The 23,075-nt window shown below is 39.6% G+C and overlaps 1 protein-coding gene across 4 annotated transcripts in view; it reads right to left on the bottom strand.

The window, feature by feature from the left end:
• Window positions 1-10,619, bottom strand: part of garnl3 (GTPase activating Rap/RanGAP domain like 3) — a 77,100-nt gene extending 66,481 nt beyond the window's left edge. For 2 of the 4 annotated variants that reach the window (XR_006398842.1, XM_044333894.1), the window contains exon 1: window positions 10,089-10,619. Coding sequence is in view for 3 of the 4 variants with exons in the window: in XM_044333894.1 (XP_044189829.1) it covers window positions 10,089-10,186 (98 nt within the window). In the remaining variant the exon portion in view is untranslated. The remainder of the gene's footprint in view (window positions 1-10,088) is intronic. The other 2 variants (XM_044333891.1, XM_044333893.1) reach the window with 1 other exon arrangement.
• Window positions 10,620-23,075: the final 12,456 nt, after the last annotated feature.

Below are 23,075 nucleotides of genomic sequence, written 5' to 3'. Positions count from 1 at the left end.
TACGCACTCTACAAGCATCAACACATCAGGGCTTTTTATCTGTCACACACATTCACACATCGCAACATGCAAATCAATAGACCTGCCATGATGTCACCTTTCTTTGATAAGCCTTTGTCCCCTGGATAATATGTAACCTGCGGAAGGAAGCAGCACTGATAGATTCAGATAGCTTCATTTGATTACAGTACGATCCGACCATTATTGCACCTGCGCTACAAACTGTCATAGCAGACGCAGCAAAAACAGTGAGTTCAAGAAGATAGAAGAATGAGCGAAGAATTTTATGAGTTTAAACCTGTAGATGGACATTTCAGCAAGCAGCGAGCAGCGAGCAGCAAGCAGCGCTCATTGGACAGTTTAAGATTACATATTCTACTTCTTTTTTTTTCTGGAAGCACAAAACAATTAATATCCATAATTTTAGAGCTGCAAACAAACAATTATTTTCATTATCAATTAATCACTGTTTCCCAAAGCCCAAATGATGTCCTCAAATGTTTTCTTTTGTCCTGACCAACACCCAAACCCAAAGTATTCAGTTTACTATTATAGAAACCAGAAATATTTACATTTGAGAAACTAGAATAAAAGAATTTTGGCATTTTTTATTTTAAAAAATGATGTGATTGATTATCAAAATAGTTGCAGATTAATTTTCTGTTGATCAACTAAATTGTAGCTAATTTTATTACAGTGCATGCTCAAAAATGACAAAAAATGACATGCACTCTGTCATCTGAGCATGATTATAACAAAGCAAAAAAGGAGAGAGACAAACAGAAAGACGTTTGTTTCGGCCTCTAATATCCTATCTTGAGTATTTTCTAGGTAGACTTGGATCTGGTCTTTCCCCCAAAATGTAATCCTTTAAACCATTTAGGTATTGATCATGCCTGAGAGCCACATCTTGACACTTGAGTGTTGCTTTTCTTTTCCACATTGATAACATTTGATGACATTTAGCTGCAGTAATGATAGGATAATTAAAGGGGACATGCGCTTTTTGTGGTTTTCTGTTATTTTTATACTGTTATGATGATGGATATCTATGTTAAAACATGGTCAAAGTTCCAAAACTTGAGGTGAACATATGTAAAAATGCTCCCTGCAAGTCAAAATCCAGGGCTTCAGCCTGCTCTGAACTCTTCGTTTGCGATGTTCTTTTCTATACATGCCCATAAAAAAAACGTCCATTATGTAGTCTTTGTTGCTAATGTTGTTGCTAAGGTTTTTCCATGTATTGTTTGTATCGTCCACTCGCGTGTTTCAGATCGGATTTCGACTCAAACATGAACGGATGTATTTGAGAAGTTGACATTTTGAGTAAAGAAGGAGAAAAAGTAGTAGTAGAAGTAGTAGTAGTAGAAAAAGAAGTAGAGCTGGCCAATCAGAACAGAGTTGGTTCATCAGGAGGGGCGCCTTAAAGAGACAGGAGCTAAAACTGCCTGTTTCAGACAGAGGCTGAACTGAGGGGCGGCATAAGATAAATAAGGAGTTGTTGTTTTTTTAACTATGAATCATGCAAAGATATTCCAGTAGAGCCCAAGAATATACATTTAGACTTGGAAATGTGCAGAATATTTCCCCTTTAACAAATGTCTGTTGGGATTATGAGAGCTTTTGAAGTTTCTCAGATACATTAGTCTGGTTTTTATCAGCGTGTGTAGGGTGTCAGACATAATATCGAAATACCTAATACCAAAAACTCGGCACTCTGGGGCATAACACAGCTGTGGGAGAGGGTGAAGATTACATACTCTCAAACAGCAGTCATTTACACACATGCACACACATACATGTGCACAGATGATTTGAATTCAGACCTTGGCCCCCTTCGTTTCTAGTGCGTCCCAAATGCCAACAGGTCACCACATGGCCTCTGTGAAATGTCACCGTGTCAGGCTGCTGCGACTGATGATGGCACTCTCATTAAATGTGATCAGGTGAATTAACCTTTTGTCTGCGACAATCAGGCCAGGCCTGGACACCACTCTGCCCTCGGCCCTTTAGCTACACATGTTGTGTGTGTAAGTGTGTTTTTTTTGGGCGCTGGCAATGCACTTTAGTCTCGATAACCGATGAATATGATGAGATACATAAGTGAGAAAATTATTCCGGCCCCTAAACAAAATCTTTCTCCTGAATTTATGCAGAACACAAAGAAACACAGTGAGTTTGTTGTCTGAATGAAACCCTCAGCTGAAGCTACTGGAGTCCACCTGTTCCCCAATGCACTTTACTCCTCCTAGTGGAAAGTTATAAATGACCAAAGTATAACCTATCATATAATTTCTATACTGGTTCAACTGTGATGCTTACAAACAAAACAGATTTTGAATTTGCTGCCAAATTATCAGCTTAAATTTCTCAGATTTTGTGACACATCAAAAGCTCAAACTAACTGATTAAGATACTTTTCTTACAATATATTCTCATAAACACTGGTTATACCAGCATCACTGTTACACATCACTGTTTTTACAGTAAGAGTCTGCCCTCTTGTGGTTATAACTTTTATCACAGTTCAATGAGAAGCAATTTAAACATGTAGCATGTATTGTGTATTATATGAACACTGATTATTCATAATTTCATTGTGTATAGATGACATTAACCCTTTACTGCATAATTATAATATTATGTTTTCTTTTGGGGAAAATTTTCACCTTATTTTTTTCCTCTGATAACATGTTGATAATAAAAAAGATCATCCCCGTCCACCCCACACAGGGCAAAAGTTTCACTAGAACAAGAGTGTGCCATAATGGTATGAAAGCACCAAGAGAAATAATATTTTTATCAACATTTTTTGGTAAAAACAAGCATAAAAACATAGTTTTAGAACAAACATATGGCCACTTTGTTTCTTTATGTAGTAATTCTGTAATTTTTCAGATATTTTTTATCATCTTCCATCTTTATTTTCTGCTTTCTCGTTCTGTGTGGAACCTAAGAAAGCAGCTGCTTTGGTTGTGAAACAGTGACTCTGCTTTTGCATGAGAAATACATTGTACGTGTATGGCTGCATGTATAATCTCTACACTCCTTCCTTCCATCCTATTTCAAGCTACTCTTCACAAAAATGACATTTGTACCAACAAATAAAAGCAAATATGAATTAATGTCAATCAATGTCTCAATGTTCTCACCATTTTTGGGAAAAGACTCAAATCACAATACCAGCAAAATACATAAAAATAATGTCTGTCAACTGTCAACTATGCTTCTTTAGAAATTCATGCACATACTTGTACAGTATTTCTTATCTCATCTGTGTTAAAGGTCTTAAATAGTCACATTAATCTGACCTTTTTCTGGCACTGTACCACATGTTTATTGGCCCTGCTTCCTCAAAAGTTGTTCCCACCCTAAAAGCCAACACACCACTTCAATTCCTCCTTTGATTAAATCAGAAGAATGTCGTAAAATATTACAACATGTAAAAATGGAGATATTTGTAAATGAGAGCTTGTAGGGGTCATAAAGACCTTCTGTTGCCTTGGGGGAAGCACAATGCAGTAGATGGAGAAGTGAGGCCTACACTTGTGTGTGTATATACTTTCATCTTCTACATAAATCTACTCTGTTTTTTTTTTTTAAAACTTTACAAAAACAAAAAAGCTAAAATTGAAAACAGGAACATGCAGAAGTCCTTTGTACAGAATGGCACAGTTAGTTAGTTTTACAGTCCACACATCAGCAACTTAATTTGAGCCACAGTTTTACAACCTCCTCTGAAAAAAAAAAAAGAAGCCCTTCCTAGATGTCTCTACATGTACTGCCATCTCTCTCATTCTTTCACCCTTTTCTTTCTGTTGCTTACTCTCTAACCGAGAGGAGGTTTTGGCTGGCCTCCCTCAAAACCGCAGGGTAAAAATGTACAACAGTAACCCTTCACAGGCTCCATTTCCTCCTCCGTCTCTCCTGGATCGTTCTTTAAGGGTTACGACGGGGGCACCTGGCTGGTGTGAAGCAACTCAGAGTGTACAGACAGACTGTGTACATACTGTGCAGATGTCCTTTTATCTTTCATACTTCTACTGTGGCGAAGCTCGTCTCTCTGGCACTTGAAAACACACACTTTCACTTTGCGTCATCTTTGACAGTGTCCGTGGTAAATCAGGAAGTTTATACAACTTTGTGAAAAAAAGAAAAACACTCCAGAGTATATGACTCATGTATGTATGTGGCTTATGGCCGCATCTCCTGCTTTAAGTACAACGCTCTCTACGCTGGGTTTATTCCAGCCGACTATAATGGGAAATGTTTTTCCAGCCTCCAAGCTTTCCCGGAGCAGTGCACAGTGCTTTTTAATGTGTAGGTATGTGCCTTAAAGCCCTAAATGGAAGCAGATGTTCCAGTCGAAGAGTAAAAGTTTACATAGAGCTGTAATCAAGCGAGAGATTTTTCTTTTCTTTTTTTTTTTTTTTTTTTTGTATTTTTCTTCTCGTAATTTGAGTCTATTTTTCTGTCTAAATGAGCCTGGTGCGCTGTATTGTGCGCATGGCTGGACTGTGTCGGGTTGTGCTGAGCTATGCAGCCACATATGGGAGTGATTACTGTCCAGTGTTTATCAGACCTCACTGAGAGACTGACTGTACGGCTGAGCAGAGCAGAACCAGCCTTGCACACTATTTCAATTTCCCAGCTGCAACCTTCTATGGGAATCAGACAATTGGAACAATATTGCACCAATGCTGCACATGCAATGATAACTCCTGGAAGCAGCATCTTTCTAGAGACCAGTTTAATAATCGATTAGTCAGTTGATAGAAAATTAATCTGCTGCCATTTTGATAATATAAAAATTGTTTCAACAGTAGGTGTATTGACTTTACATATAAATGTCTGTTTACAGGTGTTGGGAAGTACCATTGCATACGTAAAGAAAGTTGTTTCTGAAAGCTTTCTGTTTCTGTGGTTTCAGATGGAGCTGAGCAAAATCTGATGCATTTCCTCAAGTGATGTCACCTGAGTCAGCATCAGCTACAAGTTTCAAAATGAAAAAAAATGAGGATGTGAAATTAGTAACAAGTGAGTTTAGCAGACCTCTGCAGCCCACTCCTAGATAAGTATACAGCATGAACGAATGCCACATACCACAGCATTTATAGCCTAAGCTAGTTTGCAATGCTAAAATACATAAAAAAACTCAAAAATAAAATGTATATGGAACAGCACAAAACACAAACAATTTACAAACAATGATACAATATTTGTTTAATAAAACAAAAAGCACCAGATCGCTCATGACGTTAGCCGTTACTTGCATAAACACACCAGAATCTCTGATCAAACAGTTGGTGGTCACGTTGCATTGTGGGTAATGTAGGCACCACGTTTTCACAAGGAGAAAACATGCTTTAAAAAAGACAATATCTCTGGTTCTGCTGCATCAGTTTTGATCCTTTTTTAAATGATAAAACCGTTTTTAAGTAATTTTTTAAATAAAAATGGCAAAAATGTACTGGTTCCAGCTTCTCACATATGAATAGTTCCTAATTTTTTTATTCCTCTATGACTGTAAACTGAATATGTTCGGATTTGGACAAAATTTTAAGGTATCATCATGCTTATTGTATTTTCTGACATTTCAAAAACCAAACAACTAATCAAGAAATAATCTGTACATTACTCAATAATGACAATAAATGTTAGTGGCAGTCTGTTTCATCATTCTCTCTTGTCTAATGCAAACACACATACAACCCCCAGAGTTGAATCTCTGTGTGCGATCTCCGTCTAATGTGTGTGCGACAATGTTCACAGCAAAGCCGAGAAGTGCCTTAAGTCAGCAGAAATGTCAGTTAGTCCATCCTTCAGTCCCCGCTGGGTGCTTTATGACAGACTGTAGCGCAGAGGGAGACCCCAGCAGCCGGGCCTATCACAGCCACTTCCACTGTGTCTGTAGGAGAGCACATCAATATGGTCCTGTCCATGTACAGTCTGTTAGATCTAAAAACAAGTCAGACATTCAAAACATATGTTCTTCTCTCACATGCCGCTTTGAAGCCTACTGTAAAAGCTTCACCAGGAAACCTCAAGAGGACAAGCCCTAATACATATTTCCTTCTCTTTTTTTTTTCTGTTTTTTTTCTCTAAAAGGCACATGTGCCCGAAACTCTCCTCTCCCTTTCATTTACGAAAGCACGTAAATGCAGCACGATGCACTTCGGCTACATCTGGATCTAGTCTTGTGCCAATCTGACGAGCAGCAAGCTACGGCAAGACCCCTGGCAACCGTAGTCACAAAACATTGTGGGCTTGGCAGCGGTAGAGGTTAATGCAGATGCAGATAGCATTTCAAAGGAAACGCACTCAAATGACCTCTGAAGTGAGAAGTTCAGGGAGAGAGAGAGAGAGAGAGAGATGGACAGAGAGAGAGAGAGAGAGAGAGAGAGAGAGAGAGGATGAGGAGGGTGAGAGTGAAAGAATCTGTCAGAGTTTCAGTGGCTGGATCTATTTTTGTTCCGTTAATGTGGACATAGTTGCATCGCTGGTTTATGAGAAGCTTTTTGTTCAGTAGCTGCTGAATTGGGGGCATGCATGCATGCACGGTAAGGAAGGAGGGGATGGAGGACGTTGGCAAACCGAGCGGATTGATTAATGAACAGCACACATTTCAAAGCTCACTAATCCAGGACGTCAAAACCTAATCTTCCCCTCCAATGTAAACAGGCTCCTTATCTCTACGCATTTGTTGGGTCTGCGTTACAAAATCAAACCATAGTAACATGCTCTAATCACACGTTGCCTTGCGTTAGTTAGCCCGATGATAAATGGGCCTCTCTTTCCTCATGATCCAGTAACGTACTTAACGGCTCTCTGCCAGCGCATGCCTTTCCTTAAATGAACTACAAATGTTCTGTTATGGATTGACGAGCTGGCCCAAGCACTCCACGCAATGAGGTTAGTTTCCACCGCATCAGAATTTGCTGAATTTGCCGTCAGATTCTTAGAAAGCACACTGCTGATCTTTTGAGATTTTCTGGTTTTATTCCGGTCATCCAGTCTTCGTCTGTTTAGATTGTCGGTTTGTAGTGTGTTTTTATTGCCTGGTAGCTTTGTCCGTTTCACTCTCTGGCAGTTAGTCTGTTAGGTTTGTAAGGTTGTTCTGCCAGTTTCTTGGTCAGAGCCAAGCCAGTGATTTCTTGGCTCCTTCAAGTGTCACCATGTAGCCTAATCTCATTCACAGACAATTAGCCTCGGCTGACTGCAAACGGCTCGCAAGGAGAACAGACAGACCAGAGCCAAGGGTTTAGTAACGGTCTCGAAGCGGCATGCCACAATTGTTACGGAAAAATAATGGAAGGAGACACCTCGTAGGTGAGGATTTGCTGTTCCTGTACAACATCAAGACTCCAACTTCAATCTTGATTTGTTTTCTGTCAAGCTCCAGACTAGTGCACACACAAACCTGCCTACATATGTACTGTAGATACACGTACATACGCTGCAAATCATGAACAAACATGCATCCACCTGCAAACGCCAAAACCTGGCAAAGCAGAGGAAAATGACCACATAATAGGTTCCAGTAGTGCATTCTACATTTCTGCTGTCACCTGCGACTCTACAGCTACCTGCTGTCAGTGAGAATATCTGCCAACTGGCTGTCTGCTGGCTTTGTTAGATAAGGCTTAGTCACAATGAAGCAGTGTCCAAAACACAGTCAGAAATAATAACGTGATCTGATGTGTTTATCCCGAAACAGATTAACTTCTGGAGATTAGTGCCGATCATGACTTTACACCATGAAGTTCTCCCAAAGATTTTAAAGATCCCCCGCCACCCCCCACAAAACATGTTTTAAGTTATATAAAAACCTCGTTAAAATCCTTAAAATAACATTTATTCCATTCTCCAAGTCCACTCTCAGTGTTTGTGCACAGGAGGCTTCAAGTTTCCACACCACACTTGTGTAAGTTCAATATTTGATCAGGACTGGCTCCAAACTAATTGTGATGTCACAAATCATGCTCCTAAGTACACTCCTTTAACTCAGATTTAAGTTGGTCACAGAGAAACTTTCCCCCCCTTCAGCAAAGAATGTGAAAACATCCTTCAAACATTCAAGTGAAACTTACAATAAGCTAAACACAATTTCGTACTGTGAGATGTCTGTCACAGTCACACAGTGTTTGAATCCTGAAGGAGAAAAAGAGGGCAGATCAAGGTCTAGATAAAGCTTCCCTCATGACAAACTTCCACAGTCAAACATGTGGAAACACTTCAGCCAGTGTCTGTGTGTGAGCGTGTGTGATTATGCATGTGAAAGCAGGTTTCTAACTGCATGTGTCCTTATGAAGCTGTCCAAATGTGTTGGGTCTGTGTGGCCATGCATCTCTGCAGTACAATAAATTATACACAGACTTCTCAGCAGCAGCAGTCTCCTTTACTGGAGTGTCTTTCATATATCCCCTCAGTATAGCGGAGAATCTATTTCCCTATGCAGCAGCACTTCAGACTCTGCTCTGATTGATTGTCTCTTTAACTGCTAGTGTCTGAGAGACAGTCTGTCAGGAAGCATTACAATGTGACCATGGCGTACAGAATGGACACAAGCACTTTCGCTACACAGGATAAATCAAGCTAATTAGAAAGTCTGTGTAATTTGAAAGTAAGTGCTTGGCACCAAAGCTGACCAAATGTCGCCTCTGCCTGCACCTTGAATTCAGTAGTCCTACTATTTGGAGAGTGAGACTTGGCAAGCCCGGATGGAGCACACAAGTCTCAACATCACACACATACTGAGACAAACTTATCAGCTACGAGAGCTACGAGAGCAACGAAGCGGAATTCATAAGTAAATTTGCACTTCAGCACACCTCCGCAGGTTGTCTGAAATAGCAGGAAATTAGAGTGGAGGTGGGATATGAGGGCTGATATGACCAGGACAAGACAATACAATCAAGATAATGAAAACACCTCCAAGCTCATTGAATGTATTATGTGCACAAGATTATGCTCCAACACAATTTCTTTCAGTTCTTGACTAACAATCTAACAAACTAGGAACTCTTGCTGACTATTGCTGACAGCGAGTGATTATGTAAAGAGGAAGGAACTGATGAGACATAAGTAAAAGTGAGCACCTTTAAGTAATAACAGCAACTACTCTGAACCACAGAAAACAAACTTCTGATGGACGACTTAGAGCGCCGGACCACACGGGGAGCGGAGGAGGTTAAAACATCCGAACACCTCGGTGGCACACAGTCGGGTATCATCCTGTTGGAGATGCTCACCGGAGGCCTCCAGGAGGTTTGCCAAAACCCAGCTGAGAAGTCATATCAGCTGCACCTTATGTGGTCTAGCAATCACCAAGACCCCCGCCTCCATGTGTCTGTCCCCTCAAGGTGTGCGTGAATTCACAGATATCCAGCTGTGCCTCGGAGACATAAGACTACAGCAGGTGATTTCACTAGATGGAAGAAAAACTGATCACACAAATTTATCTCTTCTAGTTGTTGTTTTTTTTGGGGGGGGAGGGGGGGTTGAATTGAAATCTGCATATTCTCAGCCCTCTATGGCGCATGATTGGACAGCATTCTGGTTGCTGGGATGCCCAATCAACATCTGACTTTGGCTATAACACAACAATTGACGTCGTCCTGCCACTAAACAGCTGTGTCCAAAAAAAATATTGCAGAGTCAGGTGCAGAGGAAATGTATCCGCGCGTAACGCATAAACCCCCCCACAGTCTGACATGACATGTGAACGCATGTGGTGAGATTAAAAAAAAAACATGATAAGCTGAACAAAAGCAATCAGGGTGTAATTTCTATCCAGACAGGTGGAAATAATCGGAGACATCTGTATGAATAGACAGCATTTGGATGCATCATAACCAGTGTTTCGGGGCATCCCTCTTTATCTATGCGCGCACACGCACACACGCAACGGATCCTGCAAATCCACCACTCCACAAGGTGAAAGACACATTAGAAACTCATTGTACGGCCTCGTTTAAAGTACCACTTATAGGTATTTTCTCGGTACATTTTGATCTCCTTCTTGCCCCAGACAAAAAAAAATAAAAAATAAAAAGACATCGCCCCCTCCCCAAAAAAAAGGGACCTACCTGGTAATCTCGAAGCTGCAACCTTTCCGAAGGAGCAAGGCTCTCTTCCGCATGATGCCTTTGTCTCTGCCGAGGTACACATTTTTATCTGAATTCATGGGTGCTGGGTGAGCAGGTAGACGCGTGGAAACAGCAGCGCTTTCTTTCCAAGGGGAGAAAAAAAAAGTCAAAAATCGAGCAGTGGACTGCGAGAGGCGGAAGCAAGAGAGACGGGGCTGACCGAAAAAGAAGAGGAGAGGAGAAAAAAAAATCCTTTGACGCTCAGAGGAAAGTGGTCCTGCAGACTTTTTTTCCCCCCTCAGGCTAGACAAAAGACGTGTGTGTTGAGGCTTTCAGAGGTGCATGGTCTCGGGTGATCGGTATCTCCATGCGGGCTTTGTGGAGCAGGCGGTTGCTGCAGTTGTCAACCTGAGCGGACTGTGCTGAGGAGTCTCCGCGGCTTCAGAGATACAGTGATCCTGCCCTGTGGAGCCCACAGCGCTCCTTCAGCTTCAGCCCGGCACTGAGTGGCTGAACGGCGGTGAATACACGAGACCGATGGAGAGAGAGAGAGAGAGAGAGAGAGAGAGAGAGAGATGAAGTTACTTTGTGCGTGAGAAAGGCAGAGAGATACTGAATATATTAATAGGCCTACAGCCAGAGCAAAGAGTACAATTTTCTAGGGCTGCAACTAGCAATTATTTTCTCGATTAATCGATTAGTCGTTTAGTCTGTGAAATAAATAGATAAACAAAATGTGAACAAATGGCATTCACAGCTTCTCAGAGGTCAGCTAACGTCTTCAGTTTGCTTGATTTGTCTGACTAACACTGTAAAATGTTGAGATATTCAATTTACTGTCATATATGACAGAGAAAAACAGCAAATTGTCCCTTTTAAGAAGCTGGAAAGATGGCTTAAAACAATTAATTGGTTATCAGAATAGCTGCCAATACATTTTCTGTTGATCGACTAATTGATTAATCGACTAATTGTTGCAGATCTACAATTTTCCATCACATAATACATAGCCCACAGTAGGATTTTGGATCTATATAGTGACCTTTGACCTGTTAAATGAAGAGAAATCATCTGCAGTGCTTTAATCTGGGGTGAATTTGGTTTTTAACCCTTTAACGGTCCCACCAAGAAAAATATGGATCAACAAAAAAACAATATTTATTTTCAACTACCAGTTGTTTACTCATGAGTTTCTACCAAATGTCTATTAAAGGTAAACGTCCATTTACAGTAAAGCTACACTTTTGACAATCCCAATAAGGTTTTTCTCCATTAATTCAGTTATATCAATACAGTTTCTTGATGATTATCTCTTAAAACATTTGCCATAAAAACGTAAACATGAAGTATTAACAAAAAAAACAACAAAAAATCATCATCAAAATAAACAAACCCCAAACAAATCCTTTAATATGCTGTTAAATCTTTGCAGAACTACATAAGACCTGCCTGTTGATGCAACAGCGATGAATGGATGATGAATCCTCTTGTGGTATTCTTTAAACCAGTGCTGACTTGAACTCAAGCGCATGAAAACAACTCTTTCTCAATCTGGATACACCCTTTGAGCAGAAGTTGCTCTGCCCTCAGTGATTAGAGTGAAGTGGTCAACATCTGTAACTGTACCTGTACTTCAGTTTGAATTAGTATCACACTGGATTTACCAAACAATCACTCTTCATTAAATACATCTTTTAAAAAAAACAACAGAAAATCTTATTAGTTTTGTGAAAAAAATTTTTTTTAATATCCTCACATTAAATAGACGTTACTACCATTTTTCAAAATGTACAAAATGTTTTTTTTTAGTATTACAAAGCCATTAGTGAAGTATTAACTTACATCATTGTGTTCGATAGGCTTTCTGAAACAAAACTAAACAAGACAAAAGATTATCTTATCAACTCCAACATAAACAGGCCACATCTGTTTTTTCTGTTGCTAACTCTGGAAGGAAGAAAAGGTCTGGTTTCAAGCTGCACCCTGGGGAGTGCACCCTGCACCCTGGAGACTTTTTTTTAGGGTGGTAAAGATGGCTAAATCAGGTTGAGTTAATCCAACAACATATCACAACTAAAAATGTGCTCTCACAGTTCTAAGTGTAGTTTGCACTACAAAAACAACGCTCAGCTGCAAGTGCACCCAGCTGTGGGTGGGAGGGATTAGTTGATTAGCTCTAAAAATACAATGGTGTGGGTTTGATGTGCATCATGTCTGTGCTTCTTTAGGTTCTGTCTGTTCATCTATCTATCTATCTATCTATCTATCTATCTGCTTGTCTCAGTGTGTCTCATAAAACAAAAGTTATTTTTGTGAAGGCTTTGCTGTTTTTACAGTTTGGACTGTCTCAACCATGCCCTTTTAAAAAATAAAACAGTGTGAAATAAAAGTATAAAACATTTGTAAATGATCTTGACAAGAAAGACATATACTCAAAAGTCTAATTGCTGGAAATACTGTAACCGTTACTGCATTACAGAGAAGGCTAATGATACACTAGACTATAAAGATGTTTCCTCCGGGGCAACTTCAGTCTGTATTCTGTCTAAATTACACTTGAGTGAGAGTCATCATCACTAAAAATCATTCACATCTCTACGTTGTGACACATTATTAACAGGGGACTTATTTGATTGAAGTGAGGGATAAAAAACACAATCTTCCTCTCTAAAATACACCCTTTATTAATTCAGCACATGCTATTACAGCTGTACTTGGTCTGGTATGACCAGTAGTTTATGTTGGCTAATATTAGCTGATGGGCACTAATTCAGATTGATAGCTTTTTCTCAGACAGTTTGATGGTTCTTCTCTATTTATGCTTCTATTTTTTTTAGCATTTACTATTATCCCATAATTGTTGTTTGTGGCCTCTGTTCAGCAAACATTAGTCTTGCTAAAGCTACGTTTGCTGCAAAAGCCAAGTAGTCCCACTTTGCTTTTGCTAAACAGCGGCCACTGTGGTCAAACATAGCAATTACGGGATAATATACTTATTGAATGACCCCTCTTTTCTTAAAGGGGACGTATCATGCACATTTCCAGGTCTATATTTATATATCAGATCAGTCTCTGTGTGAAACAGGACTTTTTTAGCTCCTGTCTCTTTAAGGCCTTCTCTGTTCTGATTGGTTAGCTTCTGGAAGCTGCCCCTTGGCAGACTTCTGGTGGTTTCAGAGGCTACGTAAACAAAAAGTAGTGGTGTGACTTCTTTTTCTCGTTCCCTACTCAAAATGGAAACTTCTCAAATACATCCATGCATGTGCCCAAATCCAATTTGAGATATGCAAGTAAACAATACAAACAACCCATGGAATAACTTTATCAACAAAGTCTACCAACTACAAACGACTGTTTATGGGCATGTGCAAGCAATCTGATGTCATCATGAAGAGGAAATAGAGGTAACATTACAAACAAAGCGTCAAAGCCATGGATGTATTATAAGATCTGGATACCAGACTCGCCTGGCGCATGAGCCAAAAAAGTTTCAAGCTTCTAGGTTTTACTTCCAGGGGTAAGCGGCCCTCCTTCTCCTGCTCGGCCCATAGACTTTACATTGTGATGACGTTACAGAAATTTTACAAACTTAAAGCCTCCATGGATTAAAATTCATAATAGAAAGTGTCATAATTGACCTGATTTGCAGTTTGAAGTGTCCTGTCAACAGTTTTACAAACGTCTCTTTTATAATGGTGGTCTATGGGGAAAATGCTTTTTGGGCTGCAGGGGAATTTTTCAGTGCAAGTGACCACTGGGGAAAATTGGAAATGGCTGGAAGAATGTGGAATGGGAGCACCAAAAAACAACAAGCATATCTTAGTGTGTTTATGTCTGAAATGTTTATCCTTGTTATGCCAAAACAGTGTAAGAGTAACACAAGTAGACAAGAGCTATGAAGTCAGTGAACTGACTCAGTAATATCAGTTATACATCTTAAGTTTGCTAACATAGTCGGCGTAAGCTACTGGTCATACCAGACCAAGTACAGCTGTAGCAGCAAAACTTGTGTTTTGAATTATGCAAGGGTCTGTTTTAATGCTCATGAATTCAACTCCTTATCTGTAAGAGGAACATTGTGTTATTTCTTCTCTCAGAAATTACATAGTGTCACTTTAAATCTTGTCGTTACTGTGCTGGTTGTAATTCATCTGAAAATAATGTGGCAAGACAGCAGGGTGCCATCTCCTCCACTATCACCCTCAATCTACAGCTCCTGAAATCAGTTTGCAGGCATCAATGGTTAAATCATCAGTCGTGGACTATAGACAGAAAAGGAGATGAGGATCTGCGGTCGGATTCAATAATAACTCAGGGACGGGAAGATATAAAGGCAGATCATATCCGTAGTTTCTACTTTGATCAGTTACTGTAATAGTTGTATGGTTGTTGTCTGTAGGTTGTTGCTTGTTGGTATATTTCACCTTTTCCATCTAACAGAGGAAAAAGTAAGCGGACTACTCCCACCTATGCACAAGCACACACACACACATACACACACACTCAGAAAAAGCACAACATTCGCTCGGTCTAGTTTGTCGGCCCGCTGTTTAGACGAGGAATTCTCTCGACATGACTCACACAGCTGCATTCAAAGAAAGACTCGGCCATGTTTGTGTGATTGGACAGACTTCAGTGTTGTTGCTCAAACCTTCTGACTCACTGTGATTCAACAGCCTCTTACCACATCATCCTATGGTGAGACGCTTTTAAATAGTCAGTGATACTACTTTTCAATCTCATCTTGTCGCAGATATGTTAACAGCAGAATAAAGTACAGCTGCCTGAGCTGAAATAAGACTTATTTCTTGAGTTTCACTTGTGGGATTCTGTGATCTACGATTTTAGAGAGAACTGACATCTAATCGAGACATTCAGAAGCAACCTGCCTGCCATTAACTAGGATAATTATTACTTAACATAAAAAAAAATCATGTTTTTCAAATGAATAACATGCCTCAGTGTTGCAAACACATTCACTAATGGATGACGACTGAGGCTATATAAAGTTTGTGCAGCTCCATTCTGCTGAACAAGGACGGAGGACATTAAAAGGCCTTGAAAGCGTGCAAGTCTGTGACCTGTGTGTCAGACTTAATGAGTTTAATGAGAATAAACATATTCTGGCCTTTAGAGTGTTGCTGCTGACTGTGGGGAGCAGGAAGAAAAAAGATGACTAAATTATATCATAACTGCCTTTAGCACGGTAGCATTGACGTGTGCATGAATTAGTTTATTGTTTAATACCATCTCACAAGCCAATTGAAAATTAATTATTTTAAATGGACTGCATTAACTGATTTTTTTGGACACTCGGGGGCCTCAGAAACAAGCAAGCGACGACCACAACATTGATGTATTATCACTTTTTAAAGCTGATGTGGCAAACATGTTAGCAAATTGTTGCTTATTTTCATATTAGCATTCATTTGGAGTTGTGTGTTTGACCTTCTGATGAAATAAGTCCGCATTCACAAGCTTGTCACTAACTTTGTCTGTCTGCCATTTAGTGTGTGGCTTCCTGCTGTGCCTTGAAATGGAAATGCTGAGAGTGGTGACGGTGAAGCAAAATAAAGTTGTGGGTTGGAAACTGAAAGAAAGACACTAAAACACTTGAGCTGAGGGGAAGTGCATAGTTGGGTGATAATTATCTGTTGGTTCATTGCTGCAAGCAACAACAATGACAAGTACAGCATTAATTTGTTTTATTGTTAATACAGAAGTATTGATTATAGCAGCTTTAAGTCATTTAGTTTGTTTAAAAAATCATAATACTTAGGAATTGTTCAACTTACTTAGTATGTATTGTTGTTAAACTACTCTATATTGTGCTGTGACATTGTTTGATTGGTGGATATGTACTGTATTAGTCTAAGCATATTCATTATGTTGTGTACCATTAATTTTATAAGATACATTATGTCATTTTATTCTAAGTTTGTTGCCTTTTTAATAGGACTGTCATGATATCAGATTTTCACAACCTGATTATCGTGGCCAAAAGAATTCACTATAATGATATTATCGTGATATCAGTCAAATCATTAACTTTGCTTATTGTGTGCTGAGCCTCTTTTCTGGAAAATGAATTACACTCAAAATATGAGTGTAGGGAGGCGGAGAGAGAGTTGGTAACCATAATTGTACAAAGTTTGAAAGAAGTTTAAACACACTGAAGTATAAGGATTTTATTTCTGCCTGAATATTTTTTTGCAAACAGATGCCTGCAGATGAACTATAGCTATGACTTAGTAGCTGGAAAACACAATGGGACCACAGTGTGGAGCCTTACCTAGTCCAAGTTCAAATTTAGTAACAATACCACAGAAAATCAATATTTTACACATTTTTCTATGGGTATGTCTAGGCACCTTCAAAAAAAGGCCATTTAGAGACACCAAATAACCCCTACTTCAGAGTAACTGAAGCATAAACACATTATAGTGCTTTGTTGAAACTAAATTTTGTGCATATAAAAGAGTCAAAACAAATGCTATGGTGGAAAAGCTATGATGCAACAGCTGTTTGTGGATATATATTGATGTCATAATGTATTTTGGACTTGATATTTTACTAGATTGGATCAACTGGACCTTTGCCAATGTAACAAGACCGTTTTTGTCAGAGTTGTATCAGCCATGAAGCTTCATAGGTGAGTACCGTGAATTTTGTAATTGTTTATTTGTTTGTTGGTGGACTGACAGATGCGTTGATTGTACCTGCTGTTGTGATTTTATTTTGAAATAGTTTGCATCAATCGAATCACATGAATCGTGGATGTGTTGCATGAGTACCTGCTTAAAAACAAGAGTTGTGTACATAGCATAGTTGTGTACATCACAGGCCGTTGGGATGTAAGGAGTTTTAAGAGGTGCTGGATTATTTACACGATATTATCAAATGTGTATTATTAACATGATATAAATATTTCACAGTTATTGTCAATATTGCAACACCCCTACTTTTCAACATCAGCATAATGGCTGGAAACAGTTAGCTTGACTAGTCGGACTACGAGCACCAATAAAGCTCACTAATTTACATGGTCTAAGTTGTTTGTTTAATCTGCACAAGAGCAAACTTGTAAAAACAACAAGTTGTGGTTTTACAGGGGGTTATGAGCCAGACAATTTCTTGGCCGAGTGCAGTGACTTCCTGAAGTCTTGTTGTCATGGTGAGGTTACCAGGCAACCAGCAGGGACTTGATTGGATGTGTGATGGACTGAGTGAGTTTTGAGTGATATTAATATTGTGCAGCAAAGCGGTTTGATACGTTGTCAGGTACTTAGTTTCTCTATGCAAAGTCTTCATCACCTTGATCAACACAGTAATCACTGGCTGTCGTTTTTTTTTTACATGCATGTGACATGTTGAGTGTGGCTTATGAACTGTAGCTAGCCTCCCACCCCCTAATTATAGCTCAAACTCCACAGCCAGGCCAAACAATACCCTCTAGATGTGCATTTTAAGGTCATTTCATCCAGACAGGAGCAGAGTGTAATTTTGTGTGCAGACTCCATTAGTCAGGAAGTGGCAGAGTGGACCAGTTGTGGGAAGAGGAGAAGATGAAAGGCAACATACACACTTAAAGGATGAAGCAACCTATGTGCTCTGAGCGAGGAATGGAGGGAAGAGAAGAAAGGGAAAGGCAATAAAATTTGGGATAAGGTGCAGCAGGGGCTACTTATGAATGCAACTTCACGGTGATGACAAGACTCCATGAAGAAACTTCCTGTAAAACACACTTTCTACACTTATTTGTATGGATTAAACAGATAAGGTGTATAATTTGTAGGCTTTAGATAAGCCAACCATCTCCTTCCTATAGCTTTTCAGTGTACAGACTTTTTAAAAAAATGTGGTAGCAATCTTCTCATCTAACTCAGCAAGAAAGCAAGTGAATTTCCCAAATGTCAAACAATTCATAGAAGAGCTAGTGGTAGAAAATATTTATTGCTGGCTCAGACACACATCAGGAAGCAAAATGAGAGAAATTTATTATGTAATTATTGAATAACAGTTCTCAACAGTTTCCCAGCCAGCTGAGGCTAAGACTGTTGCTGCAAGATGCTTTGCAGTGCTGAATCTGTACATCCCTTCTTGTCTGAACTATCTGGCCGAACAAAGCGTTCTTTTGCACTGTCAGCATGCCATGGAGAAAGTTTGTGAAGTCAAAAGAAATAATTGCGTATAAGCAGGGGCGTCATACAGTTAATTTAATTTAATGTTCATACCAAATCAAGTTGTTACCAGTAATTATGTTAAAGTAATAATTATTCTATACCTTCCTTACACCTTGCATTAAAATGCTCTCATATCCAGATTGTAGGTAGATATGATTTAATCTGATTACATTTACACCTGGTATTAATATGTGTCTCCAGGGTCCACATTGAGATCCGATAGAGATTCAAATGCTCTGCCCAGCTCAAACAACCAAATGTCACATCCTCTTATCATTTGCGCAGGTCAAAAAAACAAAACAAAAAAAAAAAGATGGCAGCCATCCAACACTTGGTTGGACACTTATTCTTGTCTTGACTCATTCAACAAGTGTCTTGATATACCATAGTTTTCTTGCTGCTTTCTTGCTAGTAGCTTAGCTTGCTAACTGGCTACAGGTTGCTACCTCGCTGGTTTGGAACAGTCCTGTGTAACAGCAACTACATATTTCCGCCCACATACTTGTTGTATGTGGGTTGACGCAATTGCATTTACACTTGTGTACAGTGTGGTCACAATGCATCACCTCTGGAGGTGGTTTGGCCTAGTAAGCTAACAAGCACTGTTGATTATTGTATTGTATTGTATTTATTGGGGCTATGTACAGTGTTAAACATAAATGTTATCATTTGATTTACTGTACCAGAGTTAGCTTATAGCTAATTTTCATCTGCAGTCCCTTAGGCAGGTCACAATTAAAACATATAACAGCACAATAACAAACAGTACAAAGCAGTACTTAAACTATTTAGCTCTTGACTCTTTGTAAAAACTCTCCTTATGTCCATTTCAGGGCTGCATATGCTGCATATGTTTGGACAAAAACAATAGTTTAGCTACTAAGCTAATAATAGCAAAGACAACAAGCTTACACTAATGTTAATGTTAATGTTAACTAGTGTTAATTTACAAATCCATTCAAATCATGCTGTTTCATGCTGTGAGCTGAGACTTATTCTTACCTCACATTGCATTAACACAATCATACCAAGAGGCAACCTCTGGGGCTGTAAAATGAAGCCAATGCGGAAGTGCCAAAAACTGCAGTTCCTTGAATGGCCACTTGAGGCTGGCTCCAAAAGCGAGTCATTCCCCACAGACCCCCATGTTAAAACGCTCAACTTAACAGCAGAAATAAACGTGTTTACAGCCTGGTACATAACATGGTTTTGGTCTCTATAGCTAATTTCCCCTTTCATGACAACTGAACAGGGGGTGAATTTTTTTATAACTCACTTGTTTAAATTTTATGAAGCCGTAAAGTTATGCATAATGAAAGACATGGCTGCTTTGAGTGACAAGTCCGCCAGCCGCTCGGTGGCTTGCTTCAGCCATTCGGCCCACCTCTTTGCCCATTTTTGATTGGCTGGGAGTTAAGTAGCGTCACACATTGCCAAGATGGCGACGGCCGGAGTGGCTCACTTTGAGCTTCAAAACCGCTCCTCCACTAACAGGTGACGTCAAGGTAACTACGTCCATATTTTTATACAGTCTATGAACTATACTAGCTTCACTGCTACTATGTAACGCTTTCTAGCTGGAAGGAACCATGTAGTCTAAACAGAGAGGGGGGGGCTGTGTGTATCAGGTAGCATTAAAGTCACAGTGAAACAGTGGGATGTCCTTACCTTCTGTACTGTGACGTATTTCCCAGTAAAACAAAATATGTGAGCAGTGTACAGCTACAAGAGGGATTTAGATCAAATCCTTAGCATTTGATTGGACCACTGAAAATACAGAGCCGTGGAGAAAAACAGAGCTTGTAATGGTTTCTGCCTACAGATAACTGATGCCCCCTGCCGATGTGGATAAGGCACCAAAAGACGGCTGTCCTTTACCTCTGACCGGTCTCGAACGGGCTTCCCAAAATCTACACGCAAGACCATCCAAGCCTTGCTTAGGGAACCAGATTCAGCCTGGCCTCTATAATCACCAGCTGTTGCTGAACCACTTTCAACGGGCCTATGTAGTCAGGAATTCCTGACAGCCTGGGTCACAACGAAGTGTACTGGTGCAAATAAGTGTTGGAGGTTTGAAAGTACTCAAAGATGGCCTTGTAACAGGTCATCTCTGGAGGAGGCCCACTCTGACGGTCGAGGGCAGCTTCAGAGCCCTGACCCTAACAGTTTAGCCAATCAAATCCCTACTAAATCTCTCAACCTAATTCTATTCTGTGTCTTTGCTTATCTTAAAGGAATACCAGAGGACCTCAGAGATGTGCGAAAGTCAGGAACTTTTGTTGGAGTGTATAAAAATACAAACCGGTTTTATTTGGTTTTACAACATAAGTAATATAAGATGCAAAAAGTAAAATACAAAAACTTGAGCAAAAAGTTATAATGCAAAAAGCTAAAAGACTAAAGAGAGTCTCAAAGAGATCTCTCAAAAAGCCCAAAGGAAAAAAGAGATCCCGCAAAAAGAAAAAGAAACCCTGAGTCTCAGTGACATGCTGATGCTACATGACTTTACACAAAATTTTAGACTTTTTGACCTTTTCTTGAGCTTTCACTTACAACAGACTACGTGGGAACTTTTGAACTTCTCCTTTGCCTCAGGTTATATGACTGTTGTCTATTTTTTTGATGTTTGTTTGGGTTTGTTTAGTCATTCTTGAAGGTTCAGATCTAGTTCATTACAAGTTGTGTAAATTCCCCACAAATGGTACAAGACATTTAACTATGTGTCATTTGTCACCAATTAAAATTAAATAAAATAGTCAGAAGTAGGCTTGAGTAGAGTTTGTCTCGGCCACATATAGTGGAGCTTTCACACACACTTCCCTCACCTGCATTGTTAGAGCAGGAGGAGGATGAGGGAGAAATGAATGAATAATGAAAACCAAGTTTTTGCTCACTGATATAACACACATTTCCCTCTATGATGCTGCTCTTTTAGCTACTACCACAGCTATATGGCTCTGGCTACTACAACCCACAAGCGGTCAAGTGCAGTTTTATATGATGGGTGCGGTTAGCTTGTCACCCAAAGTCACATTTGATTGGAAACATTTTTGTTTATGCCCCCGAGCTCAAGATAAGTCATCAAACATTTAAAATACATTTTACAAGGAGAGTACAGATGATAAAATGATTTTTTGACATATAATTGGTATATAACAAGAGATAACCGAACAATTAACCCAGGGACACAGGTTTAAAACTGGGAAAATGTATTTTTTTATTTCTCTGTCTGTCTGTCTTTACATTATTCAAGCTAATTAAAAAAAACTTAAAATGGAATTGAACAATTTCTAAATCCATTCAATCTCAAATATTTGAATGGGCACAATGCCTCTGTGTTTAAGCGACTCCCTCTAGCCTGCAGCTGATGGAGATAGCTGTAGTGATAGGGAGAGAAAAGTGCAATCTGGCAACATGAATATGGAGCCTCCTCTATAACTCTTCACCTCCCGTCTCAGCTGCCTGTAAATGGACTGATTCATCGGTGTCTTGCTGACCTGAGCAATAAAGATGGAGCAAAGTGGAGAGCGGGGCCACGAGATGTTGCCAAACCACAGCTGAGGTGAGTCTATCAATGACACCAGCAGACCACAGTATCCCAGATCTAAAATACAGCACGATGACATTTAGCAGTATGATGCCAACATTGGCACATTTAATGGGGGTGTAGGGTTTTTGGTGGCTGGCAATGAGGGCACAAGTGTCAGCAGGCTGTCATCCCCCGAGGATGCTCAGTAGGCAGCTGTGTACAGAGATGGGAGGCATGCGGCCAAATGCCACTGCAGAGACCACGCTTTCAATAGTAATACAGAGAATGAAGCTGCAATTTAGTTCTGAGTCATACTGAAATGGTTTCGGTGCTTTCTGAAACCTGAAGCGGGAGACGTGATTGTGGGTTAAAGCAGTGGCTCCAAACCACTTTGACTCATGACCCTTTAAAAGGAAAAAATGAGGCACGTGTGACCCCTCATCACAGATTATGGCCTTTGTGTGGACAAGATTTTATGAGCAGTTCAACTAAAGAGTGATTTTTCTTTACGGACTGACTATTTGACAAGAACATAGGTACAAACAAAATACATTTGAGAAAAGTCATAAAAAATAAACATGTGTTATGTAACAGAAACATATTTTCTTATCCTATTGGGACCCTTCAGATTTATCCTTACTCTCTGGTTGGGAGCCATTGAATCAAAGGACCTACAGGTGCTTTTTCATTTGGTCTGTTTTTATTGTTTTTCCCCCTTTCTTTCATGCAGTTTCCTTGTTTCATACCATCTTTTATGGAACACTTAAGTTATGACATTCATTTAAATGTTGAGTGACCATTTTCACAATATAGCACACTTGAAGTGTAATTGTATTTTTTTCTTGATGGCAATTCAGACGGAGGTCTGTCTACTTATGGAGAATTAGGTAATTATGTTATTAACATTTGCTTCGAAAACCATATAAATGCACATTTCCAGGTCTATATTTATAGTCTGGGGCCCTGCTAGAATATATTTGCATGATTTACAGTTTAAAAAAATCCTTATTTATCTTATACCTGCTCTTTATGCAGCCCCTCAGTTCAGCCTCTGCCTGAAACAGGCCATGTTAGCTCCTGTCTCTTTGTTCAACGCACCTGATGAGCCCACTTTGTTCTGATTGGTTAACGTCCAGAAGCTGCCCCTCGGCAGACATCTGCCACCTCCAGAGGTCATGTCAGGAAACCATGAAACAAACTATAGTAGTAGAAGGATTTCACTACTTTTTCTTGTTCTTTATTCAAATTGTAAACTTCTCAAATACATCTGTATAT

This window comes from Thunnus albacares, chromosome 18, assembly GCF_914725855.1.
Source record: "Thunnus albacares chromosome 18, fThuAlb1.1, whole genome shotgun sequence".
In the NCBI taxonomy this organism is placed as follows: domain Eukaryota; kingdom Metazoa; phylum Chordata; class Actinopteri; order Scombriformes; family Scombridae; genus Thunnus; species Thunnus albacares.
Note: the sequence above shows the minus strand (reverse complement) of the source record. Positions and strands in the feature narration are given on the sequence as shown.